Here is a 26,270-nt window from a genome sequence, read left to right on the forward strand (position 1 = left end):
ATCCTGGGGGACAGAATAAGTGCAACCCACTGGAAAGCCCTTGAAACAGTTGGATGTCACCCTGTCTGAGAGGAGCTTAAAGCTGCCAGAACGGACTGATGGACTGGTTGGATCCGCCCCCTTGGGAAAATCCAGGCATGAGCTGTCACTGGACCTGAGTACAGTTCCTGTCCATCCTGCACTAGCAAGGCCATGGGGAACACTCAGAATGGGAGGCTTCCCCTGAAACCTGCTTAATATACAGCTTGTCCAAAGGTCCCAGCCCCTAGCCACCTGAGCAGCCAGGACTGTTCCATTTCACTATCCTCTGCAGGCCTGCCCCAAGGCCCCCGCCAACAAATGTCACTTCACCCCTGCACCAACCTGCTTCCTCCAGGATCGGTATTTTCTGACTTCTGTGTCTTTCATGGCTTCTATGATGGCACTGCTCCCGTTTCTCTTTCTCCTCTATGACCAGTTCTTACAAGCCTCTCACACAGCTGTCTCCTCCTCTGCCCATCGTCTAGGTTTCCAAGTTCCTTGGGGCTTGGTCCTTCTCTCTTTGGCTACCCTACAGGTCTCAAACTTGTGGTCTAAAGGCCAAATCAAGGTCTGCACCCTCCAACAAGGGTCCCTACCTTTTCTTAACCTGCCACCCTACAAACAACACCTCAGACTAGTGGTGTTCCCAGACATGTTTCTGCGTGCCCCTCTTTGGGGAGAAACTCCACGATTATGGAGCCATCCTAAATGCGAGCTACTAGGTTCAGAATTCTTTGATCTAGCTTCAGCCTATCCCTGCCACACCTCTTACCAGGTCCCCTGGCTTGGTTGAAGGGCTTTCTTTAAGGCCTCCCATCACAAGCATGTTTTTCTCTGCCCCTTTGCCACCTGGCAAGCGACTCCGCCTCCTTTCTTTTTTTTTTTTTTTTTTTTTTTTTGAGGCGGAGTCTCGCTCTGTCGCCCGGACTGGAGTGCAGTGGCCAGATCTCAGCTCACTGCAAGCTCCGCCTCCCGGGTTCACGCCATTCTCCTGCCTCAGCCTCCCGAGTAGCTGGGACTACAGGCGCCCACCACCTCGCCCGGCTAGTTTTTTGTAGAGACGGGGTTTCACCGTGTTAGCCAGGATGGTCTCGATCTCCTGACCTCGTGATCCACCCGTCTCGGCCTCCCAAAGTGCTGGGATTACAGGCTTGAGCCACCGCACCCGGCCTCCGCCTCCTTTCATAGACTGACGAAGAAGCTATAGCCGCCCCAACCCAGATGGTACTGAGTCTGCTCACTACTGCTAGGGACAAAAGCTGCCTGACAGGTGTCTCTGATACCTGGTGGCTGAGATACAGTGAGTACTCACTATTAGATGGGGAGAGGGACCCTGTAACCATTTCTCCTGAGGAGTTGAGTACCTGAGAATGGCAGAATGAGGCTCTTCCTTGGGCTTATGTGTTGCAATAGGAAAGCAACAGAACCCCAGTTGCTGGGGTTATGGGGGGGAGCGTGGTTTGTGAGCGTCAGGCTCTGACCCATCTGCCCAGGGACAAGATGTGTACAGGCTTTTTAAGGTGGTCTTGTGGATGCTGTGATACACAGTTCAGCACCCCCCTCCCCCCCGACTTTATGAATGAAAGATTTAGTTCACCAGCTGGTGGGAGAGCTGCCAGAAGACAGCCCCAGCTGTAGCCCTATTTTGGCCTACTGCTAAAAAATAATTGCCGTGTGTAAGGTGACACCTGCTTCTGCAGGGAGCCCACATCTACCAACTGATAAATATGAAGGTATAAAGGCTTGGCTCCCTCTCCTTCTTAGGAAAACTCTGAAGGATCATCACAGATGAGCTCTCCTGGTCTCAGCTGGAACCTCGACTGGAACTGCATGGTAGCTCCACTTCTCCTTTTGCCTCTTCCTGTTTCAGTCCTCATTTTCACTGATGTTGACCCCAAGAGTTTTTCCTAAAAAAGGTCCTGCATGCTCATACCTACTCAGTCTGTTTCCTATAGAACCTAATCTATGGCATCTGGCTTTAGGAGTGATAGAAAAAAAATGAGATGCTAAGATGTGATTTTGGAGCTGGATCACCCACTGTTGGCTGCCAGTGAGGGCTCCCTTCACAGGTGGCAGGTGAAGCAGATGGCTTTTGGCCCGTGGTAATAGTGCAATTGTTAAAACTTTTACCCATGTTGGAAGAGAATGCATTAGATGGTGCAGTGCCTCAGGTGTTTGAGAAATGTGGGGGAATTAGCCACTTCAAGGACAATAGAATTGCTAAGGTTGACTAACTTTCGGTAAAAGATAATGAAGAGCTTAGAGTGATTAATTGGCAATGAAAACATAAGCGTGAAAGCCATAGGCCTCTTTGGTGCATCTGTAGAAAAGAAGAAAAAGCAGAGAATCAGACCCATACTTTTGTCAAAGTAGTTAAAATTCAAAGAAGGTTATATTCCCAACCCAGGCAGGTCTCCTACGCCAAAGGCAGAGCCCTGGTTGGGGAAGAATGAGATGCTGGCACATGGGAGGAGGGCCTCTGTTGCACCTGAATATCTTGAATCCTCAGATTTCACTAAACACTCTGTACCTGCAGAAGTGACCTACTCATCTCTATTAAGAGCTAAAACTTGCTTCTTACTTTAAAAAGAAAATGCAGAGACTTCTGTCCTGCAAGACATGTTCTCTCATTCCTCTGGGATTTGCTCCCATGTTACCTCTTTGTGCTAGGCCAATAACTAGGGTTAAGTCAAAACCCAACCTGGCCAGACATGCTGAACTTGATAGTGTAGAAAAGGACTATACCTCAAAGGAAATTCTGTTCCTATCCAGAAAGTACTAGTGGGAGCTTGGAGAGTATGCACAGGACTGGATTCTGGACCAAGGGGGTGGAACAGAAATTTGAACAAAAGAGTTTATGGATATGGGAACATTCTTCCAGGATAAAGTATTTAAAACTGTGGTAAGACCCCAAGAGATGGTGCAAATACATCGTTAGGATGGCTCCTAGAAGCGTGGAAAGAGGATGGCCCATATTAACTGAAGGTAGCCAGAATGACTGTGGCAGACTATGAAGGTTGTGGGTATGCAGGAATAAATATACTAAGCAAATTCAGAATACTTGCCTGAGGGCCAAGAAGATACCAAACAAGGCATATGTTGGAAAGAAGGGCACCAGTATCACCAAGAACTAAAATGGTGGCTAAAATAGGCTAGCACTGACAGGAAATGTCACAGAACTGGGCTCACTGATAGCAGTAGGGGTGATAGGACTCTGAAATAATAGAGGCCAAGTCATAGCACCTAAACCTCACAAGTCTGATGGGCTCAGTTGTCTGAGTGGCAAGATTAGAATGATGGTTAAGAGGGCCTGACTCCCTGGGAGTTATGGAGATGGTTAATAGAACATAGCATCTGGAAGATCACAATGGATGGCCAGCCAACAATGCTGAGGGTTATTCTGTGCAAGAGAAAGAAATCAGTCATGGATAATGAGTCCAGTCACCCCAATAAAAAGTCACCTGCTGAGTTTCCAGATCTGAACCAGTTTTCAGACTTAGAACCTACTGATTGAAGAAGAAGCCAGATCTCCCAGAAGGAAGAGTCCCACACCACCACAGCAAGTGTGCATGGTAACGATTTCCCCAGCCCTTTCCCAAGGAGACCTGTGGGCACTTAACTTGGATAACTACATACTAGGAAAGAGAATATCCAAACATGTGAAAGACTATTGAACCTGGGATTAGAATTGACATTGTTACCTAGGTACCTGAAGTAGCATCAGAATCCTCTCGTTAGAATGAGGGGTATATGTGGGCCAGGTGAGAGATTCCTGGCCCGAGTTCTGCTAATAGCAGGCCCTCTGGGTCCACAGACCCACAGTGATATAATCAGATCAACACACTTGATAATTAGCACAGCCCCTACATTGGGTCCTTGGCCTGTATGGTAAGAGTAATCATAGTGAAGAAAGCCAAGTGGAAGCCTTCAAAACCTTCCCATTCCAGCCAAAATAGTAAATCAAGAACAACATCACATTCCAGGGTTAATGACAGAAATTATTGCCACCGTTAAAGACCACAAAAGGAGTCCATCATATCTTCATTTAATTTACCAGGAAAATCCAGTTAAATCCTGAAAGATGACAGCAGGCTACTACCAATTCAATAGTAGCCCCATTTGCAGTCACTGTGCTTGCCAAATGTGTCTTCACTACAACAGATTAACGTGGCCTCAGGCACAGTGTGTAGTTGCTGATTTGGTGAATCCATTCTTTTCCACCCCTGTTAGAAATTGTTTGCATTCACTTGGGACAAACAACAGTTCAAATTGCCAAGGCAAAGTTAACTCTCCTGCCCTCTGTCACAACATAGTTGCAAGAGGTCTGAACCACCTAGGCATACTGCAAAACATCACCCTGGTCTACTCTATTGATAATATTATGCCAATCAGACAAGATTGGTGGCCATGGCAAAACACATGCACTCCAGAAGATAAACCCTATGAATATTCAGAGCCTGCCACATCAGTAAAGTTTTTAGGAATCCAGTAGTCTGGAGCATGCAGATAATTTCCACCAAAGTGTAGGACAAATCACTATGTCTTGTACTTCCCACCACAAAGAAGGAAGCAGAATGTTTGGCAGGCCTCTTAGGGTTATGGATGCAACCTATATGGATGCAACCTATTACACACTTGGGAATATTACTCTGAACCACGTATCTGGCAGTGACACAAAAGCCTGTCATCTTTGAGTGAGGGCCCAGGCAGGAAAGGGCTCTTTGGCTGTAGTACATGTAGCCCTGCCATGTGGGCCATATGAGTCATCAGATACTGTGGTTTTAAAGGTATCTGTACTGGAAAAATCCACTGTCCCTAGGGTTCTGGAACAAGGCCATACCATCTGCACTGGAGAATTACATACCTTTTGAAAAACAGCTCTGCCATGTTTCTGAGCCTTGGTGGGACTGGAGGGCCTGACTCAGTGACCATGCAGCAAGAACCACCATGATGAATTGGTTTTTGTGAGACCTACTAAGTCATAAGGTCAGTGGGCTCAACAGCAATCCATAGTAAGATGGAAGTGGTACAACTGGAACCAATGAGCACGATTGGAAGACACAAGTAAGCTGCAGGTACAACTGACCCAGAACCCTGTACCTTCCAACTCCAGGACCCCAAAACCTTCCCCCAGCTCACATCTATGGCTGCATGGGTGATCCTTTGTGTCCAGCTGATGGAGGATGTAAAAGCTCAAACTTGATTCCCAAATAAGTTCAGATATAATACTTGGCCTCAAGGAGATCAAGAGGCCACCCCACTGCTAGTTGACTACATTAGCCTTCTTAAACCCCAGAAAGGCCAATGATTCATTTTGACAAGAAAAAATACACAATTTAAGTATGGGGTTGCCTTTCCTGGCTGCAGGGCCACAGCCAACATCACTATCCACGGGCCTTCAGAGTTTTTTATTTCCCTGGTATGGGATCTCACATAACATATCAGGCTGAGGGATATACTTTATGCCAAAGAAAGTGGAAGCACAGGTCCATGACCATAGGATCTGCTAGTCATATCACATATTGCACCACTCAGGTGTTTTGTTAGTGTGGTAGAATGTTGGGCAACAGCCTGTTGATGGCATAGTTGAAGCACCAGCTTGGGGGTGCTACTTTACAGGATAGTGAGCTGTCCTTCAGGATGCAGTTCTCACTATAAATCAAAGACTTTATATGGAGCTGTGTTCCAGTAGGTATAATACAAGAGTTTGAGAACCAAGAGATAAAAGCAGAAGTAGTCCCCTTTACAATCATTCCCAGTGACCCACTTGGAAAATATATGCCTCTCATCCCTGCAAATCTGGGCTCTGTGAGTTTGGAGATCTTGGTTCTCCAGGAGGGAACATTTCCAGCAAGAGTCCCATTAGACTATCAGCTAAGGATGCTGCCAGGGCACTTCAGCCTTCTTGTGTCTAGGGACAAGCAGGAAAGAAGAGGAGGTGCCATCTTGGCAGGGGTACCTGAGCCTGATCATCAGGAGCTAAGACTACACGGTGGAAGCAGGGATGCATACATGTAGCACCCCGGTGATCCAGTTGGATACCTCTTTATTACTCCCTTTCCCAATGTTTACAGTAAATGGAGAAGTGCAACAATCCCAGCCTGAGATGGAATCAGATCCCTTAGAGATGAGGGATTGGTTCATGCTACCAGGTAAGCCACCAGGATGAGCAAATGTGCTAACTGAGGGTGAGGGGGAATCTGGAGTGGATAGTAAAGGAGGAGATGATGATTGTCATTTGTGGCCCTGAGATAACTGCAACAGCAGGGACTGTAGTTCATTGTGAACCTTCCTCTTCTAAGTCTCCTCCCAGGAGTAGAAGCCTACTGGAACCATTGGTGTGCTAGAGCTGGCTACTTGCCCGTGAGATCCGATTGCTAAAGTTGTTGCCAGTCTGTTTTTAAACTGTTGGTAGCTTGATGGTGGGAGTATTTATACCATGACAGGTTTTTTTTTTTCTTTTCTTTTTTTTTTTTGAGAACCAGTTATTGATAGCACAGCACTAGAGTCCTGGAGGAGCTGCTCCCAGAACCAGCGGGAAGTGTTTGTATGAAGAAGTGGATCCGAAAAGCTCAAAGGGTGGACTGTGGTGGACGCTGTGATATGCTGCCCTGAACACCCTTCAGGAGTCAAGGTCTGATTTCTCCTGCTGAAGAAAATTTCCATGCCTAAGGTCATGCTTCCTTCCAGGGGCAGCTTATATCCAATTACTGATCAAAATGAAGGCATAAAGGCTTGACCTCCTTGCCCCAACATAGGAAGAGTCTGAAGGGCCATCCCAGCTCTAGAAGTCTCCTTAGGATCAGCTGAGACTTTTGTTGTGACTGTATTTTGTCCAATTTCTCCCTCTGTTCATACCTGCTTCCTTCCTTTCTCTTCCATGAGCAGTCCTGCAAGCCAGTTTCTGTCTCAGAGTCTGCTTCCCAGGCAACCCAGCCTCAGGCAGGCAGACTGGTCATGCTTTCAGCACAAAGGTGCCCTGAAAGTAGAAAAACCTCAGCTCATCCCAGGGGAGTTCTTGGACCCTACAGACTCAGAGCAGAGTGTGTTCAAGTCAGCCTCAGTCTCCGCAGCTGTGAAGGGGACTAACTACCCCATCCTCACTCGGCCTGGAATCGCTCCCCTGGGTCAAAACTTTTTAGGCCCTCAGGCCTCTGGGGCCTGGAGATCATGAGGGGTGGTAAGAAAAGAAGGCGGCCAGGTAGAGCTCAACATCCTCTGACAGTCATGGAAATGCCGGACTGTAGCCTCTGCTGAGCACTGCCCCCTGTGCCCACAGAGTCTGGACTCACAGTGGTTCCTAAAAAGACCTTTTCCATGACAAGCACAGCCACTATGCTATGAGTAGGTGGCCCCAGGACAGAGATCTCTGCCCCACGGGCCGGGAAGGGGAGGAAAAATACAGGAGAATGGGTTGATTTGGGTTGATTCTTGAGTCTGCCTCCAGGGGCAGTGAGGGCCACAGCCTGCTGCCTTCCTGGGCCTTGTGGGGTTGAGGGCATTGTAGTCCTGGAGAGGTGGGTCCCAGGAGTCCCACAGAGCCTCTGATCACAGTGCCAAGAGGAGGAACCTCCAAGAGAATTGGAATCTACAGTCAGGGGCTGAGCTCAGAGACAGAACGGCCACATTTTAACCCGACCATAGCTTGCAGCTGTGTCTCTGTCTGTCTCTGCCAGGGGCTTTTACCAAGTCAGCCATCTCATCTATGTCCGTCCGTCTTTCACTGCCAGCGTTCCCACTTGTCCCCCCATCTGTCCTTTCTAGGCTCTTGCTGAGTCTGTCTGTCAGTGTCTGTCTGTTTACTCATCACTGCCAGGAGCCTGAGCTGTGCCTATCTGTTTGTCTGCCCCTGTCATGGTCCTGCTGTGTCTGTCTATCTGTCTGCTTGTGACACCTCGTCCTTCAGCCTGACAGAGTCTAAGCTCAGATGCTTCTTCCTAACAGGGGGGTTCATGGTAACTTGGGACCCAGGCCCATGACCATTTTTGTTTGGTCTCAGAGCCCAAGGCTGCAGATCTCTGTCCCTCAGCCCCATAGGCACAAGAACCTTTGGTGTGACCATGGCCCAGGGTATGGCTCAAGGCTCTGGCAGCTTCCTCTTATTTCCACCTGGGTTCCAACACTGGTTGCTGCGCATGCCCAGGGCTGGATTGGTGAGAGGAGGCATTAGGGTCTGTCTGATTCACAGCACTGCCCCTAGTCCTGAGAAGAGAGAGAGCTTCCATTTCAGTTGAGGACTGAGAGGCACCCACAGAAACTGCCCCAGAGAGGTCCCAGTGGGAGAAGGGACCTGAGGGCTGTAGAGTTCACTCAGGGACAGCTTCCTGGAGTGTGCGGGGAGAAGGGAGACTATGAGTTATCCTGTTATTGTGTTTCTGACTGTGGCTCCAGCCCAGTCGCTGCTTCCCTGGCCTCCCTTCCCCACCCTTCCCCAGCACATGACCTCACCCTTATCCAGTCTGGTGGAGGAAGAGGCCTGGGTAGGAGCCAGGGCCTCCACCAGGAGAGCTTGGGGCTGCCCCAGGCCTAGCGGGAGGAAGTGTGACACATTCCCAGAGAGCTGGGCTTCCCTCCCTCCTGCAGCTCCTTTTGAGATGGTTCCCGAATCCGTTAAGTGGGAAAAAGAGCTGGCAGCTGTGCCGGTGTTGGGCTCCCAGTTCCCCTGGCTCCTGGATGGCCCCAAGCGCCTCTTGTTGGTTCCCTCACAGATGTTATTTTTGATAAGAATAATGCAGACAATAGCCCTGGCTGTGTACTGAGTACCTGCTTATAGCCTGTGGCTGATCATGGCCCAAGAGCATTTTCTAAACTTTGGAAAATGGGATGTTGCCTTTCCATCCAGACTTCTGTAGAACCTGTGTGCCTTTCTTTTATTCAAAGGTGAAAAGAGGCTCACTTCCATCAGACTCTGGAGCATAGTCACTGCTGGCACTTGATGCCATGAGGGGCCCTCCTCAGAGCTGGGGGATAAAGCAGTAGTTCAGAGCAGAGACCCTCACAGTGCCTTGAGGAACAGATGACAGACCACCCCTGTGGCCTAAGAGGTGGGCAGGCAAGCCTCAGAGTAGGTGTTGAGGAAGAGGGGGCCCCAATGCAGGACCTCTCCACCTCCCACTGGACATTGGTCTTACCCCATTGTGGGGACAGATGTCAACCATTTGGCTGGGGTGCATTCCAGGCAGGGGTAGCAGATGACAGTGGCAGTACTGTGGCTGTTTCGTGTAACTGGGGTCCAGGGCCGATATGAAGGAGATGGATGGTGAGTAATGAGGCTGGAGGTGTCTGCAGGGGCTAACGGAGCGAGGGCAGTAAAGGAGGGTCTTAGGTCAGACCAAAGGGCTTGGAGTTCATGCTGAGCTGGCAGGTAACCCTTATGACACACAACCAGACTAACCCCTAGAGTGTAAGCTCCTCAAGGGTTGGGTTCCTTTCAGAGCCTGGCACAGTTCCTGATACTTTGTAGGCGCTCAGTACATATTTATGTAATGAATTAATGGGTGGCTGGTGTGGGGAGAGAAGCAGGAAGGGTATGTCTAGAGACAAGGTCTGTGGGTATTTGGGGTGATTGTCTGCATTAGTGAGGTGGACTGGGTCAGGGCAAAGCCATAAAGACAGAGAGAAGTGGGGTGGTTGGAAAGGGGCTGGGAAGATGAATGCACCAGGACATGGCAGGGGACTGACTTAGGGACCGAGACCTCAAGAGGAACCCAGGACAGTATCCAGGTCTCCACTTGGTTTCTCCACATAGGATAGCAGCACATTACAGTTTCCTTGGAGCCTCCCAGAGGCTCTGAGACCTTGTAGATAAGGGCTGCACTCCACAGTGTGCTGGCAAGACACCATCCACATCCACGTCAAACTGGGCCCTTTGTGAGCTACCTCTCCCAAAAAGGAGATGCAGGAGTAAACAACGTAGAGAAGAATTTCCAGTAATGATGAGAGCATTTGGGAAGCAGGCTCAGATCATGTGAAAGAAGAGGAAAGTTCCAGAGTCTGGTGGATAAGCAGTGTCTACAAAAGGCAGGAAAACCAACAGCAACGTTTTTTACGAAAGACTTTTTTTTTTTTTTCTGAGATGGAGTCTCACTCTGTCACCAAGGCTGGAGCGCAGTGGCGTTTTCTTGGCTCACTGCAAGCTCCGCCTCCCGGGTTCAAGCGGTTCTCCTGCCTCAACCTCCAAAGCAGCTGGGGACTACAGGCATGTGCCACCATGCCCAGCTAATTTTTTGTATTTTTAGTAGAGACAGGGTTTCACTGTGTTAGCCAGGATGGTCTCCATCTCCTGACCTTGTGATCCGCCTGCCTCTGCCTCCCAAAGTGCTGGGATTACTGGCGTGAGCCACCGGGCCTGACCAATGAAAGACTTTCCTTGGGAAAATATTAAATATTTGGCAGTACCTACTAAAGCTAAAATACGTATATCCTATGACCTAGCAATTCCATGTCATTCCCAGCATTTCCAGAAGAAAGGTAGACATATGCTTACCAAAACATGAGTGCAGGAATATTCAGTGAAGCTTTATTAATATTAGCCCCAAAGCGGAAACAGCCCAAATGTCTGTCAGCAGTAGAATAGGAAATTTTTTTTTTTTTTTTTTGAGACGGAGTCTCGCTCTGTCACCCGGGCTGGAGTGCAGTGGCCGGATCTCAGCTCACTGCAAACTCCGCCTCCGGGGTTTACGCCATTCTCCTGCCTCAGCCTCCCGAATAGCTGGGACTACAGGCGCCCGCTACCTCGCCCGGCTAGTTTTTTGTATTTTTTAGTAGAGACGGGGTTTCACCGTGTTAGCCAGGATGGTCTCGATCTCCTGACCTCGTGATCCGCCCGTCTCGGCCTCCCAAAGTGCTGGGATTACAGGCTTGAGCCACCGCGCCCGGCCGGAAATTTTTTTTTTAATTAAAAAAATTTTTTTTAGCTACAGGTTCTCACTTGTTTGCTCAGGCTAGAGTGCATAATCATAGCTCACCTTAGCCTTGAACTCCTGGGCTCAAGCTGTCCTCCTGCCTCAGCCTTCCAAGTAGCCAGGACTACAGGCCTGCGCCACCATGCCCAGCTAATTGTTTTATTTATTTTGTGGAGATGAGGTCTTGCTGTGTTGACCAAGCTGGTCTCAAACTCCTGGCCTCAGGAAGTCCTCCTGCCTCAGCCTCCCAAAGTACTGGGAATACAGGCATGAGCCACTGCACCTGGCCAGAATAGGGAAATAAATTGTAGGATATTTTTATAATGGAATATTATACAGCAGTGAAAAGTAACGTTACAATGATAATGAAAAGTAACATGACAAAGCAACAACTAGAGAATTACACAGACACAGTGTTGAATGAAAGAAGTCAAACATAAAAGGGTATAGTACATGCTTCTGTTTAAATAAAGTTCAAGAATGGGCAAAACTAATTTATGGTGGCAGAGGTTGGAATAGTGGCTATACTTGGAGGGAGGATACTGATTAGGAGCAGGGAAGCGTAAGGAAGGCTTTGGTGGTGGTGAAGAATGGTCTTTGTGTTTCCCTGGGTGCTGGTTATTTATATAGGTATAAATATAAAAACTTGCTGAATGATATACTTAAGATTTGTGCACGATATACTTAATAATTTGTACAGTAATACAATAAAAATGAAAATAACTTTTTAAAAGGTTTTTCTCCACCTACACAAGAACTGCAGGCTTTTGAAGGAAGTGCTGAACTTCATCTTGGGTGAGCGTCCAGATGATATGTTAAGGGAAGGGCCTGGAAAGTTCGTGCTGATCTTCCCTTGAGGTTGACCAAAAAAAAGGGAGAAAGATTTTAATTAATCATCTCTCAGGTTGAAAGAACAGGTCTGGGCCAGAGATAACATCAGCAGCACCAACATGAAACTGTTTCACTGCTCTTTTCTTAAACCACAGTGAAAATAACTTTTGAAGCTGCATTTTTCCTGGCAGTCATGGTGCAGGGTCCCCTCACAGAAGGGAAATTGGTCAACTGTTTCCAAGAGTGAGGCCTGTGTCCAGCAGCCCTTTAGAGGACCCAGAGAGGGGATTTCTGTGGGGCCAGCCTCAACGACTCTGTCTAGCTCACCTCCTGTGTGGTCCTGAGGAAGTCCTTGCCCTCTCTGGGCCTTGGGGCTGGGGAGCTTCCAGCACAGACAGTAGGTGAGATGGCTGCTCATCACCCCCAGCTCCCATCTTGGGGGCTGCCCCTGTTTTGACTTGCTCTGCAGACTGCATGTCATGGGTGTCTGGCCTCCCCACCCCTCTGAGGAACAGGGCACCCATCAGGGTATTCTCAGCAGTAACAGGTTTTCCCAGCTCTGCATCTGCCTGGGCTTAATGGTGTCAGGGCAAACTGGTCTTGGGCTGGGGTCTTTCCATTTCTGCCTCACCCCTACTTCACAGATAAGAAAACTGAGGATAGAGAGGGACCCACGCACCACATTTCTTGTGAAGCCCATGTAACAAAGTGGGAGAATCCACGGCAGGAGCCGCTGGGTCCAGGGACACCAGCCATGTACCTTCAGCACAAACCAGCAGCTGGCTCAGAAGCCTGGGACAGCACAGTGTGGTGTCTGCAGCCCCTGCCCTCCACTTCAGTCATGCAGACCCGGCTTACCAAACACATACATATGCAGGCAGCCAGGAACCAGTAGTAAAGGCTCCAGAACATAGCGCATCTGATTACCAGGGCCAGTCCTGTCCATTTGGGGCTGACGTGGTGCAGGCCAAATGGGTAGCCCCCTGTATGGGACTCCATGCACAGGGCATTAACATGTGAGGCTAACTGAGGATGTCTGGACAGCACTTGCACCCTCTCAGGCCATGCTGTGAGCTGTTCTGCCTGTCCAGGAGGAGCAGACAGGCCTCTTCTGCTGTCTGTGCTGAAAGAGGCACCTTGACTCTTACCCGGGCAGGAATGTTCTGGGCCTTTGAGGAAACCTGCCTCATTGTAAGCTAATCAAGATGGTCAGTATCTTGGCTGAACAACCAACTTGTGGAATCAGTTGACGTAATGCAGGACACCACAGAGAATCTCATTTAGCCAGGGACACTGAGGATAGAAATTTTCTATAAGCACGAGGACCACGTGATGGCCACTGACCTGGACACTGAGCCCCTCTCTTCAGATCAAGCCATGGGGAAAATCTCATCTGCCATCCCATCTCCCAAGTCATAATCCCAATTCCCTTCCAGTCCTTAGCCCACATGGGGTTATCCTGGCAGCTGTGCCATACCGGACCTTTCAGGGATGCCTTTCCACATTGCCCTGCTAGTTTCATGCCCATCAGTTCATCTCACAAACTGACAGATTGGCCATTTCCGTGGATGAAGCTTCCCTCCTTATGTGTGGTCTCTCTGGGTGTGAATGTCAAGTCAAAGGGTATGGCCATACTATGACTGTGACGGAGACTGCTGTGGGGCTGCCGGTTCTCAAGGCCCAGCATATGAGAGAGGGCTGTCCTGCTGCCTTAGTGTATTTCTTAGATTTCTGGTTCCAACCTCAATACTACTGGTTTCTGTAGTGGGAGAGGGTACACAGGACACGGAAGGTGGTAGAGAGTGGAGGTGGTCCCTTGGGAGGCCCCTGTGAAAAGAGGGGCTATCCTATTGTCTTGAGAGATCTCGATGTGTGAATGAATCTTCTCAGGCCACCAAGCCCTGCTCTTCCTCCCAGTCTAGAGCATTTCCTCAGGGCCCGGCCTGCTATAGTTGTCTCCTATGGAAGAATATCGTTTGGACCTATTTGTTGGCCTCCTTGGGAAAGGGGGTACCCAGGGCCAGTCCCAGCCAACTGGGAGTCAAGACCATGCTTCTTGGGCCCAAGTATCTAGCCCAGGGCTCCAGGGATTCAGCGGGCCAGCATCTTGAGATCCTAAAGCAGCAATGCCAGCAGGCTTCTGGGGAGCCATGGGTTCAGGCCTGCCTGGGTCTCAGGTGTAGTACCCACATGGCCCTCCCACCTGGTTCCAGCCCCCAGCAGGCTCCCCAGCCCCACTGTCCAGAGATGAGTCTACCTGACGGTAGAACAAGGGCACATGGAAAACCCAGGTGGCCGTCACTGCAGAGTCTCTTCACGGGTAGCTCTTTGGTGACTTTGATCAAGAGTTAAGGCTGTCAGGGGAATGAGGGCAGTCACTTGGTTTAGTACAGCCACCTTCCCACTGGTGCACCCTCCAACTTCCCTGTTTACCAGAAAAGGTACCAGAAGCTCCCTGTCAATCCTTCTGACCTCAGTTTCCCCAGAGTTGAGCCAGATGCCCTGAGGTCCCTTCGCTGGATAACAGCCGTGGACCTGAGTTCTGATCTGGCCTCTGGGGCAACCGTGGACCTGAGTTCTGATCTGGCCTCTGGGGCTGGAGTTCACCCCACCTTTGCAGACTCTGTGGCTGAGAGACTGAAGTACCTGTCCCAGGTCACACAAGAAGCTAGTGGCAGGCTAGTGTCACATGTACCATGCTGTACTGAACATGGCACTGAGGTGACAAGGACATACATCCACACTGCCCACCCCCACTGTCAGGCACCTCAGGCTTTGTCAGGAGCTCAAGGTCAGGAGACTTCATGCCGTCTAAGAGGGGTCTGTGACAGGGAAGTGGGGGGTCTCCCGCCAGTGTGTCCCAGCAGCGCCATCCAGCTATGCACCTCACACACTCCAGAGCCTTGGGACCCCTGAGTACCCAGGTGGTGCACCCAAGGGACAAGAGCTCACAGTCTCTGGTGACTGGATCATGGGCTTTCTCTGGACTGAAACCACCCTTGGCCCCTGGCCCTGCACTAGCGCCTGACACCTGATCCTGAGTCACAGGGCTACCCTCCATATTCTAGATGATCTGGCAACTTTGCTCAGGCGTAGTTGCTGCCCTCCAGACTGATGTGTTCCCTCAAGGTGGAGATGAGCAGTGGGGATCTCGGGATCCTAGGGCAAGGGATGGGGCGGCAGGTATGTGGCTGGCCTGCGTGGCTGCAAGCGCTGTCCGAAGCTTTACAGCTGGGCAGGTCTGTCAATGGGCAGATGTGGCAGACTCCCTGCAGGTCTGGCCTGGGCTAAGTTGTGGTTGCAACTTAACAATTCTGTTCCAGAACAAATGGGTCTTTATTGGTCCTGGTTGGGTGCAGAAGCTCACAGTTTGAGAGTTTTGGATCGTAGGAAGCTATGTGGACTGTGGAGTAATCCCAGGTGCCTCCAATAAATTCCTCACATGATTAGAATTCAAGTTAGAGCTAAGGGTAGGGGCTCAGAGCTTTGTAACCCAGTCTGGCAGCACTTTAGGACTCAAGCAACTGGCATTTCGCCCCAGGCAGGGCCCAGTGCTCTGTGGATGTGAGGTGGTACTAGTCAGAGAGGGGCCGTCATGCCATGGAGACACAGGAGAGTGCTGGCCAGGGCTTTGCAGGCTAAGAAAGAGGTTTTACTTTGAGGTCAGATGACTGTGTTGGTCCAGAGGAAGCCAGGGATTTGGAGATGTCCCTGGCCTCTGTGGGCCACCCCCTCCGCAGGTCCCACACTGTGCCCAGTGCTCTGTGAGTCACCTGAAAGGCCCTGTTCCCCTGAGCCATTTACCAGGGCTGACATTTCTGTGGCACTGCACTGGGCCTTGAGAGGGTGGCAGGGCTGGATTGGATTTCGAGCTCCCCAGGAGCTATAATACAGAACAGAGGAGGGAGGGCCTTGATCTTCAAGTCCTGGCACTTGGATCTCTAGTGGGCATGTGCTGACTGAGGCTGGGGAGGCGGGCCTGGGAAAGGACCTGAAATCTTGAATTCTGATGGACACAAGGAGAAGGGGGGCATAGCAAGCTGATAGAGCCCCCACTGTGTGCCCACTGGCACTGGATATGCAGTGGGGGTTCAGATGAGGTGGGTTCCCATTTGCCCCATCCACCGCCAGATGCTTCTCCTGAGAGACCCGTGGAACTCCAGGTACGGAGCCCAGAAATGGAGCCATCGCCCCCACCCTTTGCAGTCTAACAGGACTCTGTCCCTGCGAGGCTGGACTCCATCATGACTCTCACTCACCAGCATTTCCACACCCTGAGCTTTAATGAAGCAGCAGGTGTCAGTTACAGACATGTGTCCCCAGGCACCACCACCCCCAATACCCACTCACATCCTTGTCTGCCAGCCCAGGGCCAGCAAACTCACACCCCAAGCCAGCAGTAAGTTGTTCCTAATGCTTTTCCAATCAATTTCCTGCAGGGCTAACCCCGGGAGAGGGCAGGAGCCCAGAGGCTGCCTTTGATCCTCTTACACGATTTCCCTCCTTCTGTGGATATGAGAACACTCTATAAGACTTCCTTAAACTTGGAGAAATGACTTTACTCAATGGTACCATTCTTGGGTGAGTCTCTTGGCTAAATGAGAAATACACATTTAAGTAATCTTCTTAGTAGGAAAAACAATGAATAAATAAAAGCAAACTCTTGTCCTTCCAGCCATCCTCTAGGAGGTAACTCTGGCAGGCCCTCCCCAACTGTTTGAGCGGGGGCACAGGCGCTGTGTGGTGATAGAAGGGCCCACAGTCTGAGGACTATCCATAGCGTTGGAGAGGGAGCCCACAGGATAGGCAGGTCCCATGGCTGTCCGAACAGGGACATAAGGACAAGCAGGCTGGGAGGAGTACCCAGGACTGTCCGAGCAGTGGGAAAAGAGGGAGGGGCAGCTCAGTCACTTCTCCAGGCATGCCCCCGCAAACTGCTGCTCATCCCCCTATCATGGGTTCTCAGTGGGGCTCATCATCCAAAAGAGGCCCTAGGGACAGGGCAAACTGGAGCAAGCTTGCACTGGCTCTCAGTTCAAGTCCATGACCTCATCCTGAGTCCATGGCCGGCCCTGCTCTGACCTGTCTCAGACCTGTCCCACGCTGATCCCTGTGCATGGGGGCTTGGCAGACAGCACAGACAGAAACCTTGAGAATCTCTGAATCGCCACTTCCTCACACCCAGCCCTCCACTCCCCCGCCTCCACCCTGTGTCAGTGAGTGGACTTCTGTTAGATGGGAGACAATGCCAGAGAAGAGCCACCTGTGGCCTAAGAGTAGCCCCAGAGACCTTGCGTGTGCAGGCTGGGGGTATAAAAACCCTTCGCCTCACTGGGCCTCTGGTGCAGGGAAACGATGTGTCAGGTTCCCCTAAGAGCAAACAGCAACTTACTTTCAGCTTTGGACAGATTTTGGTGAGTTCTTCCATGTCCATATAAACCTTCATTATGTGATGGTCCTGTTGGTCATATTTGTTAATGAGATCCTTCGGGGTGAAGGTGAAGTTCTTTGTAAACTCCCCATAGCAGAGCTCCTGAAACAGGGTTGGTGCTCTGGGATGATGGTGGTGCACAGCAGGGCACCAGCGGACCCAGCCGTATCCATCCCTGGTTAACCTGGCTGGAAGGAGCCCTGGACCCAAGCTCAGGCCCTACCCTGATTCTCCCACAAGGAGACCTGTGGGCCTTGCGGGCTGAGCAGTGGAGGCAATGGGCATCTGGTCTCTCCCTGGGCTCAGGGCTGCACTTGGTTGGGAGGCTCGCCTGCTGGCTAAGCTGGAGGTTCCCTCCCCACACTCTGAACTTTCTCACTCCACCGTTGTTATCTCTTCCCTGGGCACTGACTGCTAGGATCTCTCTCTCCCTGTTCAAATGTGGTGTGAAAGGTCGGGGGGTAGCTGTTTCTTACCTCACTGGTTTTCTGGGGCCTATTGAAGGAACCCTGGAAGCCAGATAAATTGGTCAGGAGCACAAAGGGCCACTAAGAGCAAAATAACATTGGATGGAGACCCAGACTTACCTTGTATGTGTTATTGTCAGCCAAAAGTTCTTTCTGAATCTCAGCACAGATTACTGTGTGATCTTTGTGGGGAGACATGGTGGCTACTTTCACTGGGGAGGAATGGCTTTCTGACTCCCAGAGCACATGAGCCAGGAGCACGTACAGGTACATGGTATTACTTGAAGGTGACTCCAAGCTGGTCTGAGCCCTGAGCTTGGCAGCATTTCTGTGGAGAGAGGTACCTATATATGTGAGTCTAAGGAAATGTGAAACGTCTTACCAGTCATCATTGGCTTATGCGGAAAACAGAGAGGACCTTATTGCTGGGCAAGATGTAATTTTCATGCATTTTCAACAACCACAGCACACTTCATGCATTCTTGCCTGTGCTGATACTCAGGCTTCGTCCTGAGTGTTCACCCTGACTTCTTATTTGTAATCACACCTGAAGTCACAGTCTTTCTGCGTGAGCATGGAGTGGGTCTCTGGCCAGGCCTGGCGCCGTCTGCAGGTGCTGACTGAAGCAGAGAGAGCAAGTGGGTTGGTGGGCGCATGACTGAGGACAGTGCCAGGCAGAGGCTAAACCTGCCATAGGCCAGCTTCCCCAGGCCCACCTGTCAAGGAGAAGCTGGCCCTGCTGCCCACCTAATACTTGGGGCACATCCTCTTCCTCATAGTCCTGGAGGGAGATGAGAGAACAGGTTCAGGAACAAGGCCTTCAGCCCAGCTATCAAAGCAAGGAGAAGGAGGAGGCCTGCTTTGTTTTTAGCCTGCAGGCCATGAGTTTTAGGGGAAAGTGCCTGATTAGATTCAAAATTTCATATAATAATAAAAACCAATTCAGAAAAATGCTGCACTACAGCCATGTACCAACAAATGATGACCTTACATTCTGACTCTCAGAGATTAAGATCACCCATTTTGGGGCAAGTTTGGTAAATATGTTGCATTCTGACACCTGTGGTTTGGTTTCTTTTCCCCTGAACAGTTAGTCTATTTGCTATCTACTTTCGGAGTGGTTGAATCCCAGAGTATGAGGGGCAGCGCGTGGGGCACAGGGGCCAAGGCCTCTACGGGGCGAGTATTTTACCTGATCCCAGGGTGGCCCTGTTCAGCCAGTGACCAGCCAACCCCCAGGCCTCCCCAGGAAGGGTGATGCTCTTCTCTGGACAAGATTTCTCTGGACTGGGACTTCTAGGTGAACTTGAGAGCCATTCTCTGGGGTGGGAGCCCTGAAGCATCCAGGGAAGCCCTTCCAGGTGCACAGAATTCCGCACCTATGCCCGGCTCTCACCTCCCCTCTGCTCTGACAGTGTTGGCCCTTGGATAGTGCCAAACCCCTGGCAGGCCCCCAACCCCTCCCCACCCCGCTGTTTCCTCCCTTCCCTGCCTCATGGGAAGGCAGGCACCACCGGCATTTGCTCATGGTTGAAAACAAACTAGAACACTGGACACATAGAAGCAGATTTTTACTAATAATTATTATGGTAAAACATTTTGAATAAATATGGAGTATGAACTTAAATAAATAAATAAATAAATATTTAAAAAATATAAATATATAAATATTACTGATTTCTGTCAGTATAAAATATTCCCATTCCTCTGCCATGCCTGTATCAGGGTCAGTGTGGCCCAGGGCAGGTCCGGGCCACTCCCACCATGGCTGTGCCCATCCCTTGGTCCCTCCAAGATGACCATCCTGAGTTTCTAGCTCTTGTTTCATGAGAGAGCAGCTCCCCGGCTTGGCCAGCCTCATCCAGCCGGCCTTACTCCTGGACTGGCTCCCAGCAGTCAAAGGGGATGACAAGCAGAAAGTCCTTCAGGTTTTCTTTGAAACTTTGGAAGGTGATAATCTGGGTTGCACAGGAAGTTTCCTTTAAAAAAAGAAAAATTAAAAACACTTGAGTCCAGGCAAGTGGGTAATGTGGGGGAAGCACCAGTGTGTTTCTGTACTGCCTCTTAGAACTCAGAGACCAGGAGGCCCACTTCAGGACCCACCCACTGACCTGGATCAGGTGACACTGCTGCCACCCATGTGTTCCCCAAGGAGTGCATAGCTCTGCTGGTGACAGCCAGAGCCAAGGGTCTGACTTAAGTGCCAGCCTGAGGTTGGCCTTCTGGGCAGTCAAACGCCTGCCTCTTTTGGTCCCAGACCAGGGCAGAGCAGGGCAGCTGGGCTGAGGTCGTCTCCGGGCACCCAGAAGGAGTGAAGTCAAGGCCACAGACTTTGCTCCCTTCCCGCAGGAAGGAGTGCCTGAGGTCCTTGTCCATTCCAAGTAGCCTCCCTTCCTTGATCCTCTGCAATTCAGGCACCCCATCTGGGGCCAGAGGGAAGTCCTGTCAGGAGGTGGCACTTGGGCCTGGGCACTTCCTCTGGCCCTTGGGCAGGCCCCAAGTTTCCTTGGGTTTGCCTCACCTCTGACCTCATTAACCATAATGACAATAATGACCAGGATAGGAGCAGCTTCTGCTGGGAGCACTGTGGGCTTCAGTGCTCCGTGGCTCTGACTCCTTGGGATGAAATGGGCTGTCTGCCTCCTCTTTGGGGGGCTAATCATTACATAAGTGTTGGCACAGACCCCCCTGGGGTCCTGAACAGCCACAGCCACAGATCTCTCCCCATGTCGACCCCACCCCCTAGATGAAGACACTCCTGCTGGAGGCCCTGCCGTAGGCACTCACCGGGGTGGGAGGGCAGTGCTGCTTGTAGTGGCTGGCCATCATGGTCAAGGGGCCCTCGAGCTTGGTGAGGCTGCCCCGCAGGCCCTGCTTGTACAGCTCCAGGCGGGTCTGTAGGCAGCTCGGCTCCTGGTGAAAATGTTGTTCCTCGGTGAGCAGTGGCCAAGTGCCTGCAGTACAGGAACTCTCCACCACTCCTTTCTGCTGCTGTCCCCAGCCCCCAGGAGTAGGGCATGGGAGGGGCACAGGCTGGGTTCAGTCATACACCCTGCTCTGTCCATGGCAGGCACGAGCCTGCCCTTCTCACTGCCCAGCCCAGGCCACCCTCAGTGGCACCTGGAGAGGATCCCAGCCTTAGGGAAGGAGGTGATTCTCACCCCATCATTCAGGGACAGGGGGGCGGGGCCTCACCTGGACCTGCTGGGTGGGCAAAGGTTGTCCCTGAAACCCCTCTGTGTCCCTCTGTAGTCAGCACTGTCTCAACAGGACTTGGTCTCTGGGCACAGTGAGCGCCCCAAACCTGTAGCTCCTGTCTCATGAAGTGACCCCCGCTTTACCACTTGTCCCCTGGTGACTCCTGGCCCTTGAATGCTAGGTCTGCCCATGGCCACTCAGCTGATAAAGAAGCTCATGTGACTGCCACAGGGGCACGACCAGCAGCCTCTTGAGCACCCAGTTGCTGCCCCGTCCCCCTGCAGCCAGCTGATTAGAGAGAAAGTGGACAACCCTGTGAGGTGCCATCTAAAATGGAGTCCCCACCTCCACCCCGGGGCAGGGGCTTCTGGAAAGCTATGTCAGAGAGAAGCATCTTACCTGGAGGTCAAACATTTCTGAGACAACTTCTACGGTTTTATTCTGTAGAAAAGGAAAATGTCATGTTATCAAGCTGACAGGCATAGCCAGTCCGGGGCCAGCGGGGTGGCCTAGGCACGGGCCCACACTCTCTCTCTCACTTACCGTCTCAGCAGCAGTGTCTCTACTCAGGTTCAGGAGACGCCGGGCCTCCTGGATGGCATTCACATGCTCCCAGGGCTGCGTGCCGGGGCTGGGCGAGCGGGCGGGTGCAGAGATGCTGCAGGCCACAGTGCCCAAGAGCAGTAGGCCCTGCAGCCACATCCTCCAGAGAACTTTAGCCTTTCTCTCTGTGTACTGGGCTCACTGGCAAAAGAGCTCTTAAATACACAGAGGAAATGATTAATGGTGACCACAAAACGCCAGGGAGGCGGGGGAACTACCTGAACTGTGGAATCTCCTGGCCCTTATCAGCCACACATGGGAACGGTGAGCCTTTTCCCTAGGTGGTCAGGCTCGGGGGTTTTCATTAATGAACCTTTCCAAGAACCGACAGCCCATCCGCCCGCCTCCCTGAGGGCTCTCCAGCCCTCCCTCTCCAGCAGTCTGAATGGGCCTGAGGCTGCCCCTTCCCTCTGAGGGGCACAGTTTGGACTTCCTGGCCTGGAATGGCTGGGGTGGGGCGTGGGAGACACTTAGATAGGGCTCCCCATCCTGTCTGTAATCCCAGGGGCCTTTGGGCAGGCCATGCCTGCCCTGGTGCCTCATTCTGACTCCAGCCTTCCTCTTCTCTGGCCACTGTGAGAGACTTGAGTGTGAAGGGAGCTCTCACAGACCTGCTCCACTGACGGTTCACCTGGGCTCCCACCCAGGACCTGGAGCAGCTGGCAACCTCAGTCCAGTAAGGGGGGACTCCTGCCCCTGTGAGCAGATGGAATGACCACTATGTGCACATCCAGCAGCGAGACTGCAGCTGCTCTCAGCAAGCTTCAGAGGGGGTGGGGCTGGGCCAAGTCAGGACCCAGAGTCTGACCCTTGGCTCTGGAGCCACCTTGCTGAGTGACTCCTCTCTCTGGTTGTGTGAACCTTGACTCCCTCTGCAGAGCAGGTTTGCCCCCTCTGAAGTGGGTGCTACACTCCTACATGTAGCCCTAGGAGGCACCAGGAGCTTCAGGCTGGCTTCAGGGCTGTGGCTGCACCCATCTCAGGTACAGGGACAATGGCTTCCCCAGCAAGGCCCTCCAGGCTTAATTTCCTACATAGCCCCAGTACCCCCCAACTCCAGAGGCCTTTCTGTGGAAGTAGGAACTGCTTCTGGAAAGCTAAAGGCACTTGAGGGGCTGACAAGTGTTTGATTTTCACAATGGAGTCCAGAGAAGACAGCACGAGTTTGTGTTTGCACAAGGTATCTGGCTCAAGCCGCCCCGTGGCTGGGTTTCATAGCTAAAGGGGTGTGGGCCCACACGTGCCCATTTCTAGGTGTATGTGTGCTGCTGTGATTGGTTGCATCTGTACATATAGGTGCATGGTGGAGGGGAGGATGTTTTCCATGCAAGTGCATCTATGTGAGTCCTCTTACCTGCTTTATGAAAGGCTCCAGGCCTCTGAAAGTGACCCTGATACTGGAGAAGCTCCCCACCCCAGGTATAGTGCCTCTGGGCCCTAGAGGCTGATTCAGCCTAAACCAATGGGGTTGGACACAAGCGAGAACATTCTGTTGGACTCAGGTTGGCGAGCCTTCAGAGAGCAGGTGGAATTCATAGCTTTAGCACTGTGGTCTGAGTCTGCAGCCCTGGCAAGTTTCCCTGTATCATGGGAGTTTTTCTGACCTTGCATAAAGAAGCCAAATCTTAGTCCTCCAGACGTCACTGTGAGGCCAGGTCCATCCATCTGAGCCTGCGTGGAACACTCCTAGGTGGCCAGGCTGGGTTGGGAACATGAAATGTCCAGGCCCTGGCCCTTCCTCCACCTTTTTTGCAAGACCTTGGCTCAGCTCTTTCCAGGGAGCTCTCGGGAGGGAAATGAGGACATGGATACTACACGTAGATATCACATGTGTTGGATAGCACCCTGGAGGCTGGAGGGCAGGGAAGGAAGCCATAGACAGTGGTTCAGCTGATGGCCAGGGAGGTAGAGAGCCTGTATGACCCATCTGGGAGAGAAGGTCACTTTCCTCCTAGAAATGAGTTGTCATAGCTCAGACAGTCAGTCAACAAGTCTTTCCAATCCACACCAGGCCCTGTTCTGGGGAGAAGGTGAACGAGACCCTCCCACTGGCCCTCACATTTGGCCCTTGAGGCTCTCAGTCTGGTAGGAAACAGACTGCAATGGACCCTCCCACGGTGTGACCTTGACTCGGCGGCGGAAGTCCAGAGCTGAGGGATTGCAGAGAGCCACCTTCTCTAGCTTGGGGATCCAAGGGGACCAGAGAACTTCCCCAGAGATCCTGCCTGCAAGCCCAGGTTGGAAGGAGATGGGCAGGAGAGGACAGGGGAGAATGTTCTGGGCACAGGGAGCCCTAGGGTTTTAGGAATGGGTATAAGGAACAGGAGGCAGACTCCAGAGAGATTGAGGAGGTAGAATCTCAAAAGGACTTGGTGCTATAGTGAAGTCACTCAGTCATTCATTATTTTTTGAGCACCTACTAGGTTCCCAGCAGGGAAAAGGGATATAAGGATGACAAAAACGGTCAAGGTCCTGCCTCCAATAACTTTTTAACCCCATCCATGGAGGAGCAAGATTAGTCTACTCTTCCCCTCCCCACCAAAGCGTGCTTTGAATGTGAGTAAGAGGAGTTAGAATCACTGTTCACGTGGCTAAGATACGGACCCAGGGGACAAAAGACAGGTCTTCAGAGTACGAGGCCCACAGGAAGTTTTGGAGTTTCAGAGGCTGCATGTACAGGAGACAGATCTGGCAGCGGTACACGTTCGTGTGGTGGCTGAGGCCACGGAAGTTATTCAGGAAGAAGAGCTGAGGGCCAGCAAAGCTGTGTTTAAGGGCTAGGACATAAAGATGGGCAGGTAACAGGCCAGTGGCCAAGGACCTAGGAGGGAAGGAAAGGAGGAAAGCAAGAGTCATAGTGAGAAATCCATTTCAGCAGCGGTGGCCTGCAGGTGCCCAGGTCAGCACATACAGGGCAGAAATCCATGGGTTTGGTGATGAGGTTTGTGGGCAGCCACACATCTTTCTCATGGAAAGATGACATCAGGCCTGAGGCCATGACACAGGCAGGCATTCCTAGATTGCACCGTATTTTAAACAGTGTGAATAGATAGCATCCAGCCAGCCATGCTGACTCAGGGGCTCCGATGGGGCTGTGGCAGGGCAGAGGCGGGGACCACGATGGGTGGTATGACCCCTCTGGGGCCCCCCTTCCTACAGAGACAGGAGAAAACCCTCTGGAAGGAGTTTCCTGTGCGTGTCCACCCCACAGGCTCTGTAGGAAACAGGGGCTTGAGTCACCCCAGGATCCTTATCATGAGAGACGGTATCACAAGGGGAAGGAAATGGGCCTCAAAATCCCTTCGGTCCCATGGCACCCCCGCACAGACTTCAGGGCTCATCTGATCCTTCTTTGACCTGTCCACCCCTTGGTGAGGGTCCTTATTATCTCTGGGGGCCTGAGATCTGGGAGACCAGTGGTCGGCCCAGTCCACACAACCAGTGACCACAGAGTCAGAATTTGAACCCGTATCCATTCCTGCTATCCTAACGTTTTCCATTGTCTTGGGGTCAGGAAGCTGGGAAATGCTGGTCACCTGATTGGACCAGCAGGGAGTGGATCCAGCATGCTTGTCCCCTCAAGGCAGCTGTAAAGAGAGATGCCTGCCAGGTGTGAGCAGGTAGGCTGGAGTGGTCTGTGACTGTCCCAGGGAAGTCTGGGCTGAAGGCAGAGTTTCCCCAGCAGATCCTGCCATCCAGGCATCTCTATGCCCTAGGCTTGCTCTCTTGTCCTTACCCAGCCACCACCGACACCTGAAGCATAGGAAAGTCCCTCCTCCCTGAGCCTCAACCTCTGCATCTGTACAATGGGTTAGTGGCCACTGCCTCACAGAGGAAACTGTTGCCTGCCCCAGGAAACTTTGTGGGAGATCCTCCGAGGGAAGAGGCAGTGCTTCAATTTCTCCTCTCCCCAGTGCTAGGAGAGATTTCTGAAGCCCAAACTGGTCAGAGGAGCAAGGCTTGCTGGAGTTTCTAGGGACAGCTGCCCCTTGCCCAGCCCTAGCCCCAGAGGGCACCTTTCTGGACACACACGGTGCGGTAGGGAGTCCAGCCTCCACCCGAGTCAGGGCTCCCGGCTCCTGCATCACCGACAGGAGATCCTGGTACTGCATGGCACCGTGAGTGGTTTGCCCTTCCCTTGTCACTCCAGGCCACACCAGACACATGAAGCAACATCTCTGGCTTCTGCGGTTTCAGCCCCAGTGTGTCCCCACCTGCATCGCCTCTGTCTCGGTCCACAAATGTACACCTCAAAAAGGGAAGCTGCCCTGGCCAAGCTCCAGTTCCAGTTTGGTCTCGGTATTCCCAGCTTCCTGGCACTGGGAAGTCTTGACTGACCTGGGAGGATCTGAGGGTGGTTAACCCTCAACCATGTGTGGTCTCTGCATCTATTCAGCCAAGCTTCCAGGAGGGTCTGCTGTGGAGTATGCACCTCACAGGCCCCTTGCACTCTAAGAGAGCTCACTTCTGGTGGTCCCATGGGGTGGGGGACAGGGAGCACAGGGTCCACACTCACAGTCAGAGATGTGGAGGCCATTTGCTGTGATGGCAGAGACACAAGGCCACAGAGAGGTTTGAGAGGTCAGCCCATGCTGCCCTGGAATGGCAAGTTTGAGAGGCCAGGGGACCTCCAGGAAGACTCAGTCAGTTGTGGCCATGTGGGTCCAGAAGTCAGGGTATTTGGAAGTCACTGGTGAAGAGGAGGCTCCTGACACCAGAGGGGCCATTGAGAGTGAGCCAGGCAGGAAGCAGTGGCAGGATGTCAACTTGTAAGGATGGCCAAGGACAATGAGACCTCCTTGTTTGCTTCTTTGT

General features: G+C 51.8%; 1 protein-coding gene and 1 long non-coding RNA gene across 2 annotated transcripts in view; one reads left to right on the forward strand and one right to left on the reverse strand.

Annotated features, from left to right (window-relative positions):
• LOC117065902 overlaps window positions 1-1,915 on the forward strand; it is an 85,765-nt gene extending 83,850 nt beyond the window's left edge. Inside the window, exon 3 of the long non-coding RNA XR_004430085.1 lies at window positions 1,786-1,915. This is a non-coding gene — a long non-coding RNA (uncharacterized LOC117065902). The remainder of the gene's footprint in view (window positions 1-1,785) is intronic.
• Window positions 1,916-19,212: 17,297 nt separating this feature from the next.
• CSF2 (colony stimulating factor 2) lies at window positions 19,213-21,583 on the reverse strand. The gene is made up of 4 exons (XM_033178639.1): window positions 21,396-21,583; window positions 21,252-21,293; window positions 20,442-20,567; window positions 19,213-19,633 (listed from the first exon to the last, which is right to left on the reverse strand). Exons 1-4 carry the CDS (start codon window positions 21,552-21,554, stop codon window positions 19,526-19,528), a joined length of 435 nt encoding a protein of 144 aa, XP_033034530.1. The 5' UTR covers window positions 21,555-21,583; the 3' UTR covers window positions 19,213-19,525.
• Between the last annotated feature and the right edge of the window lie 4,687 nt (window positions 21,584-26,270).

This window comes from Trachypithecus francoisi, unplaced genomic scaffold, assembly GCF_009764315.1.
Source record: "Trachypithecus francoisi isolate TF-2019V2 unplaced genomic scaffold, Tfra_2.0 Lachesis_group2, whole genome shotgun sequence".
Classification (NCBI taxonomy): domain Eukaryota; kingdom Metazoa; phylum Chordata; class Mammalia; order Primates; family Cercopithecidae; genus Trachypithecus; species Trachypithecus francoisi.